The following is a 15,519-nucleotide window of genomic DNA, read 5'->3' on the forward strand; positions in this document are numbered from 1 at the left end:
GTCACTGTATCTGTAGCAGCCAAAGTGCTATTTCAGACCGAAATGTACAAAGAGCCTACTTCTTTCATCCTTAAACTAAGTGTATCATAGAACTGTGGTAATTTTTAATTCTGTACAGAATTGGGGTTGGAAAGGAGCAAAACTCCCTCATGATTTAGATCTGTAGTGACTTAAGAGCTAAAATATGCCTAGAAGATGTGATCTCCCTTGTCCATGGTTTGAGTATCACTGCAGGAAACGTGAACTGAACCTGCTAGGAAAATTGCCTTTTCATTGGGCAGAATCAATAGTTCCTTCTCCTATGGGGATATGCCACTGTATTATGGGTAAAGGGAAATGCGGTGCCCAGGAGCCCTAGAAATCTTGAAAGAGAGCAAAGTGAATATGCTCTCTGTAGAGCCAGAATATAGGTTATGGGGGACCACCATCTGGCATTAGGGGGACCTTGCTTAAACAGCCCTGGAGACCCATGGCAATGCCATCTTTAGCCTGCGGGTGGCTGGACAACAGCTGGTAAATTTTCAGGTGTTTTGTTGAGGATAGCTGTCAGGGACAGAAATATCTCACTGTGTAGTTTCTGTGTATGTTGAGAAAACAGACGTCATTCAAAGTACTGTGTTACTGGCCAGTCCAAACCTCCAAAGTTACTCATCATGCCAAGGACAAACTAGGCGACTTTGCATGAAGATGCTTAAGGTGAGCTCATTTCTTTGCAGATAATGTTCAGCAAGGATTGTTGAAGCAAACAGTCTAGGTAGGATATCAAATCAGCTCCTAGTAGTGTCCAAGGTGAGATACTGGCGTTAGCTTTAGAGATGTACAGGCTCTTGCAGAACTGCACAGATTAGACTGCAAGGGAAGAGAAGCCTGATTGGTACCTGCTGTATAATGACCATCACACTAATGCAGTTTCTCTGCTTATTAACCCAACCTACCCTTAACAACCATTCTGTGTGCTTGTGGACTCATTCCCCTTTCTTCTTCCTACTGACATGAATATTTGCTGAATTGAAAAGTGCTGAACAGATGTGCATGCCTCCCTTTCTTCTACACCAGGTTTTCTTGCAAAGGAAACTTCGATGTACTCCAAATGGGAAAATAATTCTGCATCGGCAATGTAGGCAGTGTTGATAACTAGTATTATAGTACCGCATAGGAAGATCTGACGTGCACTGACTTTACGCTGCAGGAATTTAGCATCATCTCTATTCAGTGGTATTCAGCATCTCTCTCCAAATGTTCCTTGCCCGTAACTAGACTCGACCAGAGCTTGAGGTGAAGTCATGGAGCTTTCTGCATTTGTCTGGTGATCCCCTCCTTAAGCATCATCATCGTGCAGGTTTCAAATACAAGATCACTCTATTTTCTAGTAATGTTGCAGAAGTTATAAAACTGTAATTCTGAAAAGAATTCAGTTGGTTTACATTAATTTCATACACTCACACTACAATCTATTCATTTCACAGAGTATGTTTTTGACCTCCTGTGGGCCAGATCCAGTATCAATAGAAGGAAGGTCTTTCCTTCTGGACTCTGGCCTTTTTGGACGTGTCCAAATAGAAATTGAGATGTCTATGACCAGTGACACAGAAAACAGGCATAGGATGAGGGAAATCTATACTGAAAAGCTGTAATTCTGAAAGAGCTTGGGAGTCATGGTGGGTTATTAGTTAAACATGAACTTTAACTGTGCAGCCAAAAGGTCTTGTGTTGACAGAATATTGAGTGAGGATAGAATCATAGAATCATTTAGGTTGGAAGAGACCTTTAAGGTCATTGAGTCCAATCGTTAACAGATACAGAAGCTATATATGTATTTTGTCCTGGCACAAGCATTCCTTGAATACCGTGTCCTGTTCTGTTGTCTATAACTGAAGGAGCATTAAAAAAAAAAACCAAAATGTTAAGTGTTCCTCTAAAGCTGTAAAAATGACTAACCATATGTTTATGCTATATATTCTGGATTGCTGCAAGGTACTCCTAGTGATTTATGAGCTGACCAAATAGTATGTGATCATATCAGGGCAGCACCATGTCCAAGCTAATACGCTTCCATTTCAGAATGATTTATTATTTCAGACTTGGTGACACACTGGCACTGTTAGAAAGTTTTTGGATAAGTTGGAGATTCAAGCATGTCTCCAGAATATACACCACAGAAATGTAATGTAGAACATACGGGCTACTGACACATTCAAGACAGTTCATTTGCTTGGTTTACCAAATACATGATTAAGTGACTTAATTGTAGTCTATAGCTATCTAAACAGAGAACAAAAAGTTGATAAAAGATCTCTTCAGTAAGTAGAGAAGAATATAAATAGAAGTTAAGGTGAAATATCTTTAAACTAGGAACCAGGTGAATACTTTGAACAGCTTAGATGAAGAATCAGGTATATAACTAGCAGTGAGGACAGTTATTCCTGGATTGTTACAGAAAATTTAAAATAAGTTATCAGACCTTTCTTCTATGCTCTGGTGCTAATTTGCACTGTCTTCAGCATGAGAAGTAAACTATGTAAGTTTACAGTAGTCCCTCCTGTCTCAATCATCAGCTTACAAATTTACTGTTCTCTCTGAACTCCAAACCTCTGCTAGCTATTCAAGTGTTAAAGCAGCCTGAGCTCACATAGCAAGCAGGTCTTTTCTTGATTTAGTATGTTGTCCTACACAATTAGATTCTGAATCTAATTCTGATTGTTGTGGTTTAAGCCCAGACGGCAACTAAGCACCACGCAGCCACTCGCTCACTCCCCCCCACAGGAGATGGGGGAGAGAATCGGAACAGTAAAAGCGAGAAAACTCGTGGGTTGAGATAAAAACAGTTTAATAATTGAAATAAAATAATAATAATAGAATATACAAGTCATGCACAATGCAATTGCTCACCCCCCGCCAACCGATGCCCAGCCAGTCCCCAAGCAGCGGCCCCCCCGGCCAGCTTTCCCCAGTTTATGTACTGAGCCTTTCCCCAGCTTTATATGCTGAGCATGACGTCACATGGTGTGGAATATCCCTTTGGTCAGTTGGGGTCAGCTGTCCCAGCTGTGTCCCCTCCCAGCTTCTTGTGCACCCCCAGCCTACTCGCTGGTGGGGGGGTGTCAGAAGCAGGAAAGGCCTTGACTGTGTCAGCACTGCTCAGCAGTAATGAAAACATCCCTGTATTATCAACACTGTTTTCAGCATAAATCCAAACACAGCCCCATACGAGCTGCTAGGAAGAAAATAAACTCTGTCCCAGCCAAAACCAGCACACTGATTCAGGCCATCTGAATGGTGAAAATAAACTACTAATCTGCATTTTTTTTAGCCTGAATTGAGCCTAATGGTTTGTACAAGCACTAGCAAGTAGATGAGGCAGATTACGTTGTCGTTAAGATAGCACATTCACCTGAAAAGTAGCAAGTTCAGAGAGAACAGAATAAAAGATAGTCAAATCACTTTGAAAAAGGGGTGAAAATAAGATTATGTAAATTTTGCAACAATGCATTGAATGGGAAAATATAAGGATTAAGGATAAACAGGGAAAAGAAAAATCATAATGGTGAAGATGCCAGATTAGAATTTATCTTTGAGTGAGATAGATGGAATGATGAAAACACAACATAACACAGCCAAGTAGGGTGGACTATTCAGTAAGAGTCTGAAAGGTAAACTCTCAGTATAAATTGGTCTGTGAAGGTACAGACATCCATTTTCATAGCAGCTGGATGTCTGAGGTGTTTTTTTGGCATTGGGCCTCATAATTCAAACCCTTTTTCTTATCAAGATCAAAGTAAACTTCTGTTCTGGAAATATTATGCCTTATTCTGTCCTTTCATACAATACAATTTGAGGATCAGCAGATTCTTCCATTTCTAGATTATCCCTTTAGATATTTTTGAAGGCTGTCAACTATCTTGATGTCAATGTGATTAGAATTAGGCAGAACCCGTACTCAGAGTGGTCATTTCCTAGGAAGACTGCCAGACTTCAGGAGACATTACGTTTGTTACATTCTTCTGAATAAGTAACATTCCAAATAGATTAAACCCATTAAAATAATGGAGCATATCAGGAATGTGCAATCTAATCCAATATCTTACTATTACCGCAGCAGATGGCTGCTTGCCTAAAATTTTACATGTGATATATACCAGCCTATAGTAATATACCAGAAAACAGAATAAACTTACTATTTATTCCCTTGCTGTTTTCAAGTGCTGACTTCCTTTTCTACGCTCATACTAAAAATCTTAAAAGCAATATTTTTAATTTGTATAAACTATGACTTATCAGAAGCATGAAAAAATATTACATATAAAAAAAGATGAGCTTTTTACATTACAGTTAATTTGTTAGGATGCTTAACCACATTAGTCCCACCATTAGCATCTAGACAACAGAGTCCACGCTGTATGCCCCATGGACACTCTTATACCCTCACTAAAATGAGGGAGTAAAGGATGGCTCAATCGTTGTTCAGGTCCTTCACTAATACAGGTAATCCAGGTAGGGTTTCATACCAATAAGGAATGAAAGTTAGGTAATAGAATCACTATAAAACATCTTAAACAATTCCAGTTATTCTCAGGTAATTAAGTTTCCTTTCTCCACCCGCATCCCTGTTTAAGGAGTCCAAATTCCCTTTTGGTTCTCTTCAACTTCCACAATAAACTCAGTTAAAATAATAATGCTGGTGAACATGCCCCACAGCAGAATTTTATAAGCCTAATTTTTCCAGGAGAAACATAGGTACTTATGACCCTTCTTGTGCCTATATAGGTTAGGAAGTTAATTTCATTGCTCTTTTTTGGAAGCATAAAAGTTCCTTTTTAAAGCCTCTTCAAGGCATCTTCAGATCTTGTTCCATTGTATTTTACGTTGTATAAAGAATAATGTTTCTCTCTCAAAGAATGTACAGTCTAAACTCTCACAGTATAGACGGAAATGCAACATATCCTAATCTTGCATTTACTTCATCACAAATTGTAGATATAGTCTATAGAATATTCAAGTTCTTCATGTCATAATGAATGTCATGATTATATATTTGAAAAGAGACTGTAAGAATAATTCATTGTTGATTGCAATACAACTCAGTGCTAAGGGCTAAAATTTATCTAAAATCCCCACTTGCTTAAACTAATCCTTTTTATAAGTATATGAATTACATCATCTTCAAAAGCATCTAACACCTCCCAATGTCTTAAGTATGCACTTTCTTAAGATCTAGAGAGGACCATATAGCTTGACAAATATTTAAAATATAATAAGCTTTAGCAAACTAACTTTAGACAATCTTTTTTTTTTTTTTTTTGGCTACTGCATTTCCATTTATTCATAAGCTGACAACTAGACAGAATCTTAACTCTGGCTGAGCTTCAAACCTTGTCTGTTTTTTCAAAAGGATTCTAGCTCTGTCCCTCAACAAATAAAAAGACTATTTCTGGTGGGAGATGCATTACCAGTGAAATACTCAGTAAATGAAAAGCTTTTAATATTCACTGAAATAGAGATTCAGTTGACACATCCAATTCCTGTTGTCTGAGTGTTATTATTTGACTATTTTCTATCATTGTGCACATTTTCTTACTGGTATTTAAAGCGATCCATACCAGATCTCATCTCTAGTCCTAATATTTAAAAAATAGGTCCAGAAAGGATCTCAGTAAGTTATGCAGTTCACTCATCTGACCCAATAATACATTTTTCTGAAAGCTGGTTTTCAGACTGTTCTTCATTTTCAAAGACTTCCTTAATACTCCAAGGCAATCTATTTCAGTGAGTCACAGCCCTCTCAATCCTTAGACAATCAGCCATGTTGAGCCTGAATCTTCCTTCTTGCAATCTAAATCTGCTACTTCTTGTCCTAAACACTATGAACAGTGAAAGCATTATTCTGATTACTTTGCTCTTTGAAGCAGCCTTAGAAGATCTCACTTAAGCCTCATTTTCTTTAAACTCAGAAAAGTCTCTTGAATTAATTTTATCTTTCTCCTTCTCTTTAGGCCATGTCTTGCATATTTCCAGTCAGTCTCACTGGTCTGTACTGGAATTCTGCAATCTGTCTAATGGACAGATATTTTTCCTGGGGTGTGACATCTGAAATTAGAAACAGTATTTTGCTAACGCCTTATTTATGATGAATAGAACAAAATGATTACAAGCCCATTCTTCAAGATAAATAGGAGGGCTTCTTCATTCACTTCTTTGACTGAGAGAAAGCTTAGTTAATATATGAGTCAGATAAATTGGCAATACCACAGAGGTTAATAAATTCTAGTAGGATGAATATCATGACAAAAGAAAGAGGGGTATACTACGTCCATTTGAATGACCACATATAGGAGCAATTTTTCACATCTAACTGGCACAGGTGACAAAGTCTGCAGTCTGCTCCCCATGTGCAATAAGTAATGTCAAGCTTTGGATTTTTGGTATAAAACTTGCATTCTAAGCTAAGCATTAGTCTTTGTTTTATATGCAAGTAAAACAAAAAGACTTTGATCTGATTCAAGGTGCAAAGGGTTCTGCTGATCTGGAGCGATGAGTCAGAAGTGACTCATCACCTGTTTTTTGGCAAGATGTTTAGAACGTGGACAAATCACAAGGTGAATGGTAGGAATAATTTGAAACACTATGCTCTCTCACCGTTATTTAAAGGCTCTATTGGTTTAATGTTACACATTTCTATTTTGCTGAAACCTCACAGATAAACCAGAAGGCAGAACGTTTCTCCTCTGTATAAGATTTTTACTCTCTTTACGTAGATTTCACAGATGGTAACATTCTGCCAGATAATAGCCTGCGTAGTAGAACCTATCATAGGCACCAGTTGCTGTCACCTGTGATCTCTTGAAGTACAGAAATCAAAAGATGACTCACAGTGTACAGATTCCAAAAGAAACCTTCGGTCAAACATTTCTGATTGTGTTGTGCCCTTTTTAAAGGGTGTCTGTAGTGTCACATAGAACCAAATAAGTGTCAATCACTTAAATACATTAAGCATCCATTATTCAGTATCCTGACTGTATCACAACAATAGCATTTAAAGTCAGCCAATTTCTGGACAGATGTTTCAATCTCAGTACCAAAGGAAAAGTTTCTTCTTTACTGGAACCACTTTCTATAGCTTAATGCTATTATTAACGAAACAAGCAATTGCTAGTTACTTTTTTTTTTTTTAGTATTGCAGATAACAGAAATGAGACTAACCAGAAGTATTATTTCAAGTCTAAGCCAGAAATGTCTTAGAGAAATTAGAGTAACAGATGGATAACAAAACCATTGAGACAAATTGCTCAGTTAAGAGTTATGTATCTATTAGCTGGATTCACAAGGATGCAGGGGATGTACACTATGCCAGGAAAGTGCCAACTAGAAACTCAAGTGCACTGGAATGTTTATCCTATAGCAGCTTAGTCCATAAGCTTTCTTTCCTCTTTCCTCTGAAATACAAGATGTTATTCTTTCTCATTTAGCAGAGGACAAAAGTACTAACTGATTATGGCCCTATTAAATTAAGATCAGATAGGGACCAGTTAACAGTTGTGTTCTTTTGCCAGCTTAATCTCTGAGAATCTGCAGTATGATTCTTATAGCAAGTTAAAGGCTTACTTCAGAAAACATCGAAAAGAAAATTCTTCACTGCAAAAATTAAAGCAATTTGTTACCTCATTTGCCTTAACGCAGACATGAAGAAGCACGTTGTCCAGAAACACAATTCTGAAGAAAGCTGGAGGAAAAAAAGCAACATAAAACACTGCCTTGATCATACTTTTTGTACCTCATTGAATCAACTTCGTATATTTATTTTCTGTCATCTAATCTTTATTGGCCACAGAAAAATCAGTTTTCTTAAACTTGTATCACAAGTTATAATTGTATCACTGTTAGTAGTATAATTTAATTTTCATTTCTATTTTCATAACATTTCTAACAATCCAAATATTCTGACTTACCAAAGATATCCTGTTTCTGTATTCTTCTGAAGACAATGAACTGGCTTGAAACAATAAACAGTGTCTTTCTTCTGAATAAGAACGTATCTTTTTGTGTGTGTGTGTGTGTGTATGCCATCCTTACATTTCCTTTCTATTTCTCATCACCTAAGCTAATTCCATCCTTTTACTCCAAAACATGTGTCTCAGACTGGGATTCCTGATCTCACACTCACCAGCGTATGAGACACTTCCAATTCTGCACCTCTCACACCTTCTCAAATGTTTTTTGGGCAAAAGGGAAAGCACTGCCCTGTGAATGTCAGTGCCACACACTGGATTACCTCAAATTCTGTGTATACTTTTAGAGGAACCAGAGCCCAGCCTCAGCTATGCCTGCCCAGGAGGAAGCACCAAAGCTAAAAGTGAGCTCTTGAATTCTGCTAACTCCTTTTGTTGATTCACCTGCCACTGATTGTGGTTAAAATTGAATGCAAGAAGTACAGCGAAGAAATGGTTCTATGCACAGAGCAAATCAGGTCTTTAATTTAATTAACTTTGTTAATTTGGACTTACCTTAAGTAATGTTACACTGGTTCTTTCATTTTGAATCTTAGACTCAGCGTCTAACTTTGTCATGGAGGAAGAACTCACAGGAACAGGATCCAAGGAGTTCATTTTGACTAGTTTAGCACCACCATAACATCCGGAGGTCTCCAGAAGCATGGAGGGAATTGGGTCCTTACAGAAAACTTTCTAGTCTAGTTCTGTAGGTACTGTATGCATAGGGGCGAGTAACCCAACATACATTGTAAAAGAAGGCAATGAGGAGATGGGAGAGTCTTGATAGGAAAGGGGCTGAAGACTTTACTTAAACCTGAGAATATTTATCCATAAAAGGTATATCTACTGTAGCAGCATAAACTTCAGTGTCAGCTAATGTGGCCTACTTCTCGACAAAAAAAAGTGGAGAGTGTTGCTTTAGAAAGTATTTTAAGTGTGTTCTTTTGTGTGCTTTTCTGTGTTCCTCAGCATCCCTTGGTAGCTGTGAATTGAAGTGTGATCACAGATTTAAATTGGTTCTCATTTCTCAGTGGGTTGTTACCAGAATCAGAGTGATATGCCTTATATGGAAATATATTATTGTTGACAACAGCTCAATCAACATTCAAATGACCCTCCACTACCTTTTTTGAAAGATTAAGACACCTTCAGTTAGTTACATCCACTTCTGCAAACATGCCCTGAACCAACCTTTGATGTCATTTGTACATTCTTTTCCCCTTGCTCTTAGAGTAACAATTAAGTCACATATTATGTATACATAAATAACAGTCATTTTAAGGTGGATTTTGAATACATTCATAATTAAACATATCTTTGAAGCAAGCTATTGTAACTTGAAAATATCTAATTGGAAATGCATATTAGCATTATAGCTTATTAAACACTGAGGTTTGCTACTTGTTTCTGAATTTAAAAATTGCTTCAGTATTTCTAAAGAGTTTAAGGGAAACCTGAGATAAGAAAGTTGCTGGCAAAGTTGTCACCAGATATAAATGCTGCCACTGCTTTAGTAAAAGATAAAATGTTCTTTTTACCTTCTTATTCTTTCTTTATATTAGTTTTTAATAATTTTTTAAAAGGAAACTAAATGGAAAACTGTCATGTAAAATAATATAACAGTAACTTTAGACAAGCTCATTTGCATCTTTTTTCAGTCAAAGCAAAATGAAATTAACAGTATTAAAGTGATTTTTTTTATATATATATACAAACACATAGGCTAAACACAAAATGCTGAGAATACAGCACACTGGAACAAGCATGATTTCTGTAGTCTTCAAATTATCTGTTAGGAAAATATATGAACAACAAATGTAAAAGACAAGTGAATGATCAGTAAGTGCCAGCTTCAATAGTGCAACATTTTATTAATGACAGAAATATCTGGTTTTAACACTGCTCGTGTTACAAAAAACGCAGTGATAGTAATAATGGCAGCAAAGGGGGATTTGGCACTGCATATATAAAATAGCAAAAGCACGTCTCAGTGGTCTTCTAAATGGATCAACAAAAAGCTTATTAGTGGAAAATAAAAAAATAATTCCTTTCAGTTATTTAAACTGGCCAAAGAGCAGAATAAAAATTTGTTTGTGTAAAATAGTGCAATACAATTTACACAAGGTTATCTTAGGAATGTTACCTTTTTTTCAAGTCAACTGATATAAATGTAAACACAAATATGCTAAGATACATTTAGCAACTTGCACACGTGTGCATTTGTTTTTATTCAGTTCAACTGCACAGCATATAAATGTTTAGTACTAAAAGCTGCACTTCTAAAACTAGCTTTATTTGTGGCTTGCTTACATACTTGTAGCCTAATTTATGCTCTTTTTTTTTTTTTTTTTAAATTAGACCTACAATGGTAGTGTTCCTAAAAATACATTTGTGTGGAATGTCTAAGTTCCTTATTTAAAAACTCAACAATCTAAAATGTAATATAGTACAGTGATGTTTATCTTACTATTAGGCTTTACATGAAGTTTTCACGTTCTGCTTTCCATATGTATATTTCAGGATGTACATCAAGCTTGAAGGCAATATAAGCTATGTCTGTGATGGGAGGAAAGATGGGGGGCACATTAAAATACACTAGCCATTTTGAAACAGTAGTTTATGTCTTTTTTTTTAAAAAAAAATCTTTAATTCTCCTAAAGTTTTACATACAAAGAATAAATGAAATATTATCTTATTTCCTTAAAATTTAATACCGGAAACTGGTGCAAGATAAAAATCTATGATGTGGTTGACTTGTTTTTAAACAGGAACCTGAGTAAGGGCAGGAAATATAGTATTATGACTAAAAGAATAAAATTCCTTAATAATTTAAGTAGCTGAACAGGTTTTTAATGTTCTACCACAAAACAGCAAGGCAACAGATGATAATGACCTTGTATTCAGTGAATTATCATGAACACCCACTGCAAACCTGAATATTTTCTGCAAAAATAAAACATCAGATTATGCACAATAATAAAAAGCATCAGAAATAGATGCACCTGGATTTTTTTTTCTTTTTTAAACCACAAATATCAGAATTCAGCATTTATGTCACAGTCCTTAAACAGTTGCTCTGAGATGACTACATTAAGCACACTACTGCACTAAGTAGACACCCCACAACAGGCTTGCACTGCAACAGTAACATAGTTTTCATATAGGCACAGACTTTTTCTTATTCATGTTCAAAAACAACATGAAATAAACAACTCAAGACAATATTAGGATTCATCCCACATTTCCTTGTTAGCAAAAAGTTCTTGCCACTTTGGTAACTGAAGTCACTGAATGTTTTTAAAAATTGCAGGTACCTCAAGGAAAATAAGAGTTCCATATTCAGCAAGGCAGCATTATATCAGGATATTTTATACCAACTAAGGCATAAAGAACTTTGCATCAGGATATACAATACTCAATCTCTGAATAAAGTTTCATATTCTGTGTGGCAAAAGTGCATAGGAGTGGGATTCCACTAGAGTAGAAAGAATCCTCTCACAGTATTAAGGCCTTTCAATTTTATGTGAACTGCGTCAGGCTAAAGTCAGCACAGTGGAAAAAAAAACAGGCTATCATCATACTGGACACCACTGAAGTTTTCTTAGCATGTCTTGTCTTCTCCTAGTTGTCGCTCATCTTCTTCATCAGCTTCCTCAATAACCTGAATTTCATCTGCTTGAGGTAAAGATGAGATCTCAGTCAGCAGTTTAGCTCCTTCAGCTTTATTTTTTTCTTCCTCTTCAATCGCTTTCTTCCATATTTTGTGATTTTCACTGAGATGGTGCAATAGCTGGCAAAATATTCGTCTACCTTTTTTTCTTTGAGCTTCTGTAAAATTATAAGCATATTTGATTGTTTGAGATTCAAAGTAATTGTATTTTACACATACAAAACCAATGGCACGTTATAAGAGATGTAAATTTGAGCACAAAACATGGATGCTTATTCAGAATATTTAAATAGTGACATGGCAAAAGATAACAATGAGTTTCTGTTTCAAATTGCAAGTCCCCTGGTATTAACAAAAATTTTATTAAAAGAGTAAAATGTATAAAGCAGCATAATCGCAAAATCTACAATATTTGTACTATACAATTTCAACCATCATTGCTATGTCTCAATCTATTAAATGACAACCATATGCACTAACTGAAATACAGAAACTTACTTAAAATAAGATCATCTTCTATTTCTTCATCATCACTCTCTAACTGTGCTCCATCATCATCTTCCGTACTTTCTGCATCCTCCTCCTCTTCATCAACCCATTGCCCTGGAAGCAACCCAGCTGCATTATAGGAATTGCAAAGGGGGCCAACTATGTGAGTGATGAAAGATTCTTGCAGTTTTGCAAGCTGTGGGGAAGAACGATCCATGAAGGGGCTTATAGGTAATCCAAGACTTGCTTCTTCATCACCCTGAAAAAGGAAATGAAAAAAATTATCAGAACTTCTCACAAAATCAACTTTAAATTTTTATTTTGAAGATTATTTTTAAGGAACCAAGTAGGCATCACATGGATTGTATCTTTTTACTAGAGGCAATAATAGTATAGACTAAGTGAACTAAAATGTAATTAGGCCAATTTAAAATAAAGACACATTATGGCTCAGAGTTGCATAGCCCATAATCCTCCCTTCGGCTTTGCTGCAAGATACCCTTGTGCATGGATGGAGGCCTAGTTCTACTGGACGTGCTATTCCTCTGCCTTTACAGGACACCTTCAGGGTTGGCAGAGATTTGACTTCAATTGCTGAGCTGATGAACAGAGAAAATGGGAAAGTAATCAGCTACAGTAAGGTATTCTGGTAAATGGCTTCCCCCAAAAGTCATAGAAAAATGAAATTAACTATAACATCCAGAATAAAGTGGTTTGGTTTTGGGTTTTTTCCCATTTTATAAATTGAACAAGAAAAAATTGAACAGTTGCTCACACACAACTCTGAGTTATAATCAGTTATCTCAGCGCTTCTGTGGACCTGATGGTTTTATGAAAAAGGTCTTCCTAAAGGAGCAATTTAGAATACTAAGGTCTTACACTAAGTGTAAGCACTTCAGATTATTATTGCTATTGCTTAATTCTTCCAAGAGATTTTGTTGTTTACTTTTATCTTCCTAGTTTGAAAAATATTTTTCAATCCTTGGTTGTTGCCTCATAAATAGTTAACTCCTCAGAAAGTTGACTACAGAAAAATAACAGAGTAGAAATGTAGAATATATTTGGGGGGGCTTACAGAAGTTGTAAATGTAAAAATAGGCAACAAATTTTCAGACTTTTTTCCAGTTAATCTTGATAGGATTATTTATCAAAGTTCCACTGTAAAAATCTTATTTACATTTTAATACTGTTAGTTACTAATGTGTATTTTTAATATTTAATTTTGAAAGTTTTGAATTATCTTCTGTCTTTGCACTAAGAGTTAGCTGAATATACATTTCCAGTCTTGTGCATTCTATACATATTCTTTGACCTGGAAACATACCAGTGAACTCAACTTCCCAAAGTGGAAGAAGATATTTTGGTTTATCAGCATCATCCTAAGAAAAAAAACCAAAAGAGAATAAACTAATATCTGAAAAAAGGACAACATTGGCAGGGGGGTTGTTTTCAAGCTTCTAACACAACTGATAGGAAATAAAAGATTATGTTAGTATGCTACCTATAAAAATAATTTTTCAGAAAGAGAAGATGGAAATACCTTACCTGAAGATTTAACACAAGGATTAAGGTTTAATTTGGTTATACATTTGGTAATGCAAAGAGTTGATCATCTGCCTGTCATTAAAAAAGAGTAAATTACACTTTCCATACCCACCTGTTCATAAAATTCATTCACAATGCCTTCTGTCCATTTCAGGTGCAGCTCTCTAACTTTTGCTGGGCCATTAATATCTGCCAGTTTGATGCATATTTGACAGGCCAGTAGGCGATCATTTTCATTGCTCCATTCTATGCCTTGACTGTTGATATCACTGACCTAGGTTGAGCACATACATTTTTAAAAATTAAGTTAAAACTGTTCATCAATGTTTTAGGGTTTTTTTCAGGCTTTGCACAACAGACACTTGCATTAATTTTTCTATATAATTTTTTGTCTTATATAGTTTAAAAAAGTCATTTACTTGTCTCTCAGAAGATGGAAATGTGAGATATGATTGAGTTCTCCTGTGGGTCCCTATGTCATATCTGCTAGGCTTATTAGGCAATCTACAAAACAATCTACAATTGGTTCGTACAAATGAAATACTCTATTTGCATTTTTTTAGTAACTTAAATTTAAATAATATAAAACTTTAAATGCAAGTTATTAATACTAACAACTACTAAGTAGCAACACTAACATCGGTATATCATGACCAGCTCAGTGCGGACACTAAAATGTAACAAACCTTGGCATTAAACTCTGCAAGGAAATCAAAATGCTTCTTGAGATCTGTAGCAAGGATTGCTTCAATCACTAAGAAACGAAAACGCTTGAATTCTACATGATCAAGATTTGATAAAAAGTTGTATTCTGGTCGTGATAAGAAAAGATTCCAGGCAGAAGCAGCATGGTGATTTTCTAAGACTGATCTGTCATTGTAGAGAACAGCCTACCAAAAACAAAAAAAAAAAAAAAAAAAAAAAAAAAAAGAAAAAAAGAGAGAGAGAATCATTAATGACAGAGTAAAAATTTTAAATTATAATTTTTTATATATATATATAAAAATATAAAATATTTCACCATGCAGCTTAGGCATTTTTTCTTCAGTGCTTTTCCTTCCAATTTTTCCCTGCGCCACCTTTTTTTTCTTTTTCCTATCTGCTATTTTGTTTAGCTTTACTCTCCTTTACCTCTTTCGTCTTAGCCTTTTAGACCCTGAAGACCATAGCATATCCTTTCTTTCTGCTCTCTCTTCTAACAACAAAGTTGAATATGGGAGATAAAAGCAAGGATGCCTCCTTGCTGGTTTCTTCTTATTTTACTCACCCTCCCTTAAAGGTAATAGCTATTATCATAAAGGATTAATTTGAAATACAGAGATTAGGCGATGCAGTTAACTGGACTATTAGAGGAACCTGTGTTTTTATGGTAATCGCAGACACCACTATGATTTCAGAGGACTTCCAAAATGTAAGATATCCATGAATTAGCTGCTTAGACAGTCCTAGGGCCAGCTCTCTATGAAATAAATCAATCGGAGTAAAAGATGTTATTTTCAATTTTGTAAATTGAAAGTTATTTTTACACACATACACAACCAATATGTACAAAACACATTGGAATTTATCAGGGGGAAAAAAAGAAGTATTACACAAGTTAAGTACAAATTAATTTCCCTGTTTCTTGAATTGGGCAAATGATCCTAAGCAGGCTACAGTAGGAATATAGAAAGAGAAAAATTTTCATTATTCTGATTTCAGATACAGACAAATAATTTTCTTGTTAAAGAATTTCTTACCTGAGGTGCATTTGTAGCCACTAGAAAAGCATTCGTACGACCAGGATGATCATAATCGTGCATGGCAGCTGCTACATATAAAGCCATCAAT

At 35.6% G+C, this 15,519-nt stretch overlaps 1 protein-coding gene across 1 annotated transcript in view; it reads right to left on the reverse strand.

The window, feature by feature from the left end:
- Positions 1 to 10,818: 10,818 nt before the first annotated feature.
- PDE3B (phosphodiesterase 3B, cGMP-inhibited) overlaps positions 10,819 to 15,519 on the reverse strand; it is a 97,166-nt gene continuing 92,465 nt past the window's right edge. Inside the window, 5 exon segments of the mRNA XM_009332229.1 lie at positions 10,819 to 11,813; positions 12,154 to 12,403; positions 13,802 to 13,963; positions 14,376 to 14,579; positions 15,429 to 15,519. The exon segment at positions 15,429 to 15,519 is cut by the window's right edge and continues 34 nt beyond it. Coding sequence (XP_009330504.1) covers positions 11,587 to 11,813; positions 12,154 to 12,403; positions 13,802 to 13,963; positions 14,376 to 14,579; positions 15,429 to 15,519 — 934 coding nt within the window. The 3' untranslated portion in view covers positions 10,819 to 11,586.

The sequence above is a fragment of the Pygoscelis adeliae genome, unplaced genomic scaffold (genome assembly GCF_000699105.1).
Source record: "Pygoscelis adeliae isolate BGI_AS28 unplaced genomic scaffold, ASM69910v1 Scaffold839, whole genome shotgun sequence".
Classification (NCBI taxonomy): Eukaryota; Metazoa; Chordata; class Aves; order Sphenisciformes; family Spheniscidae; genus Pygoscelis; species Pygoscelis adeliae.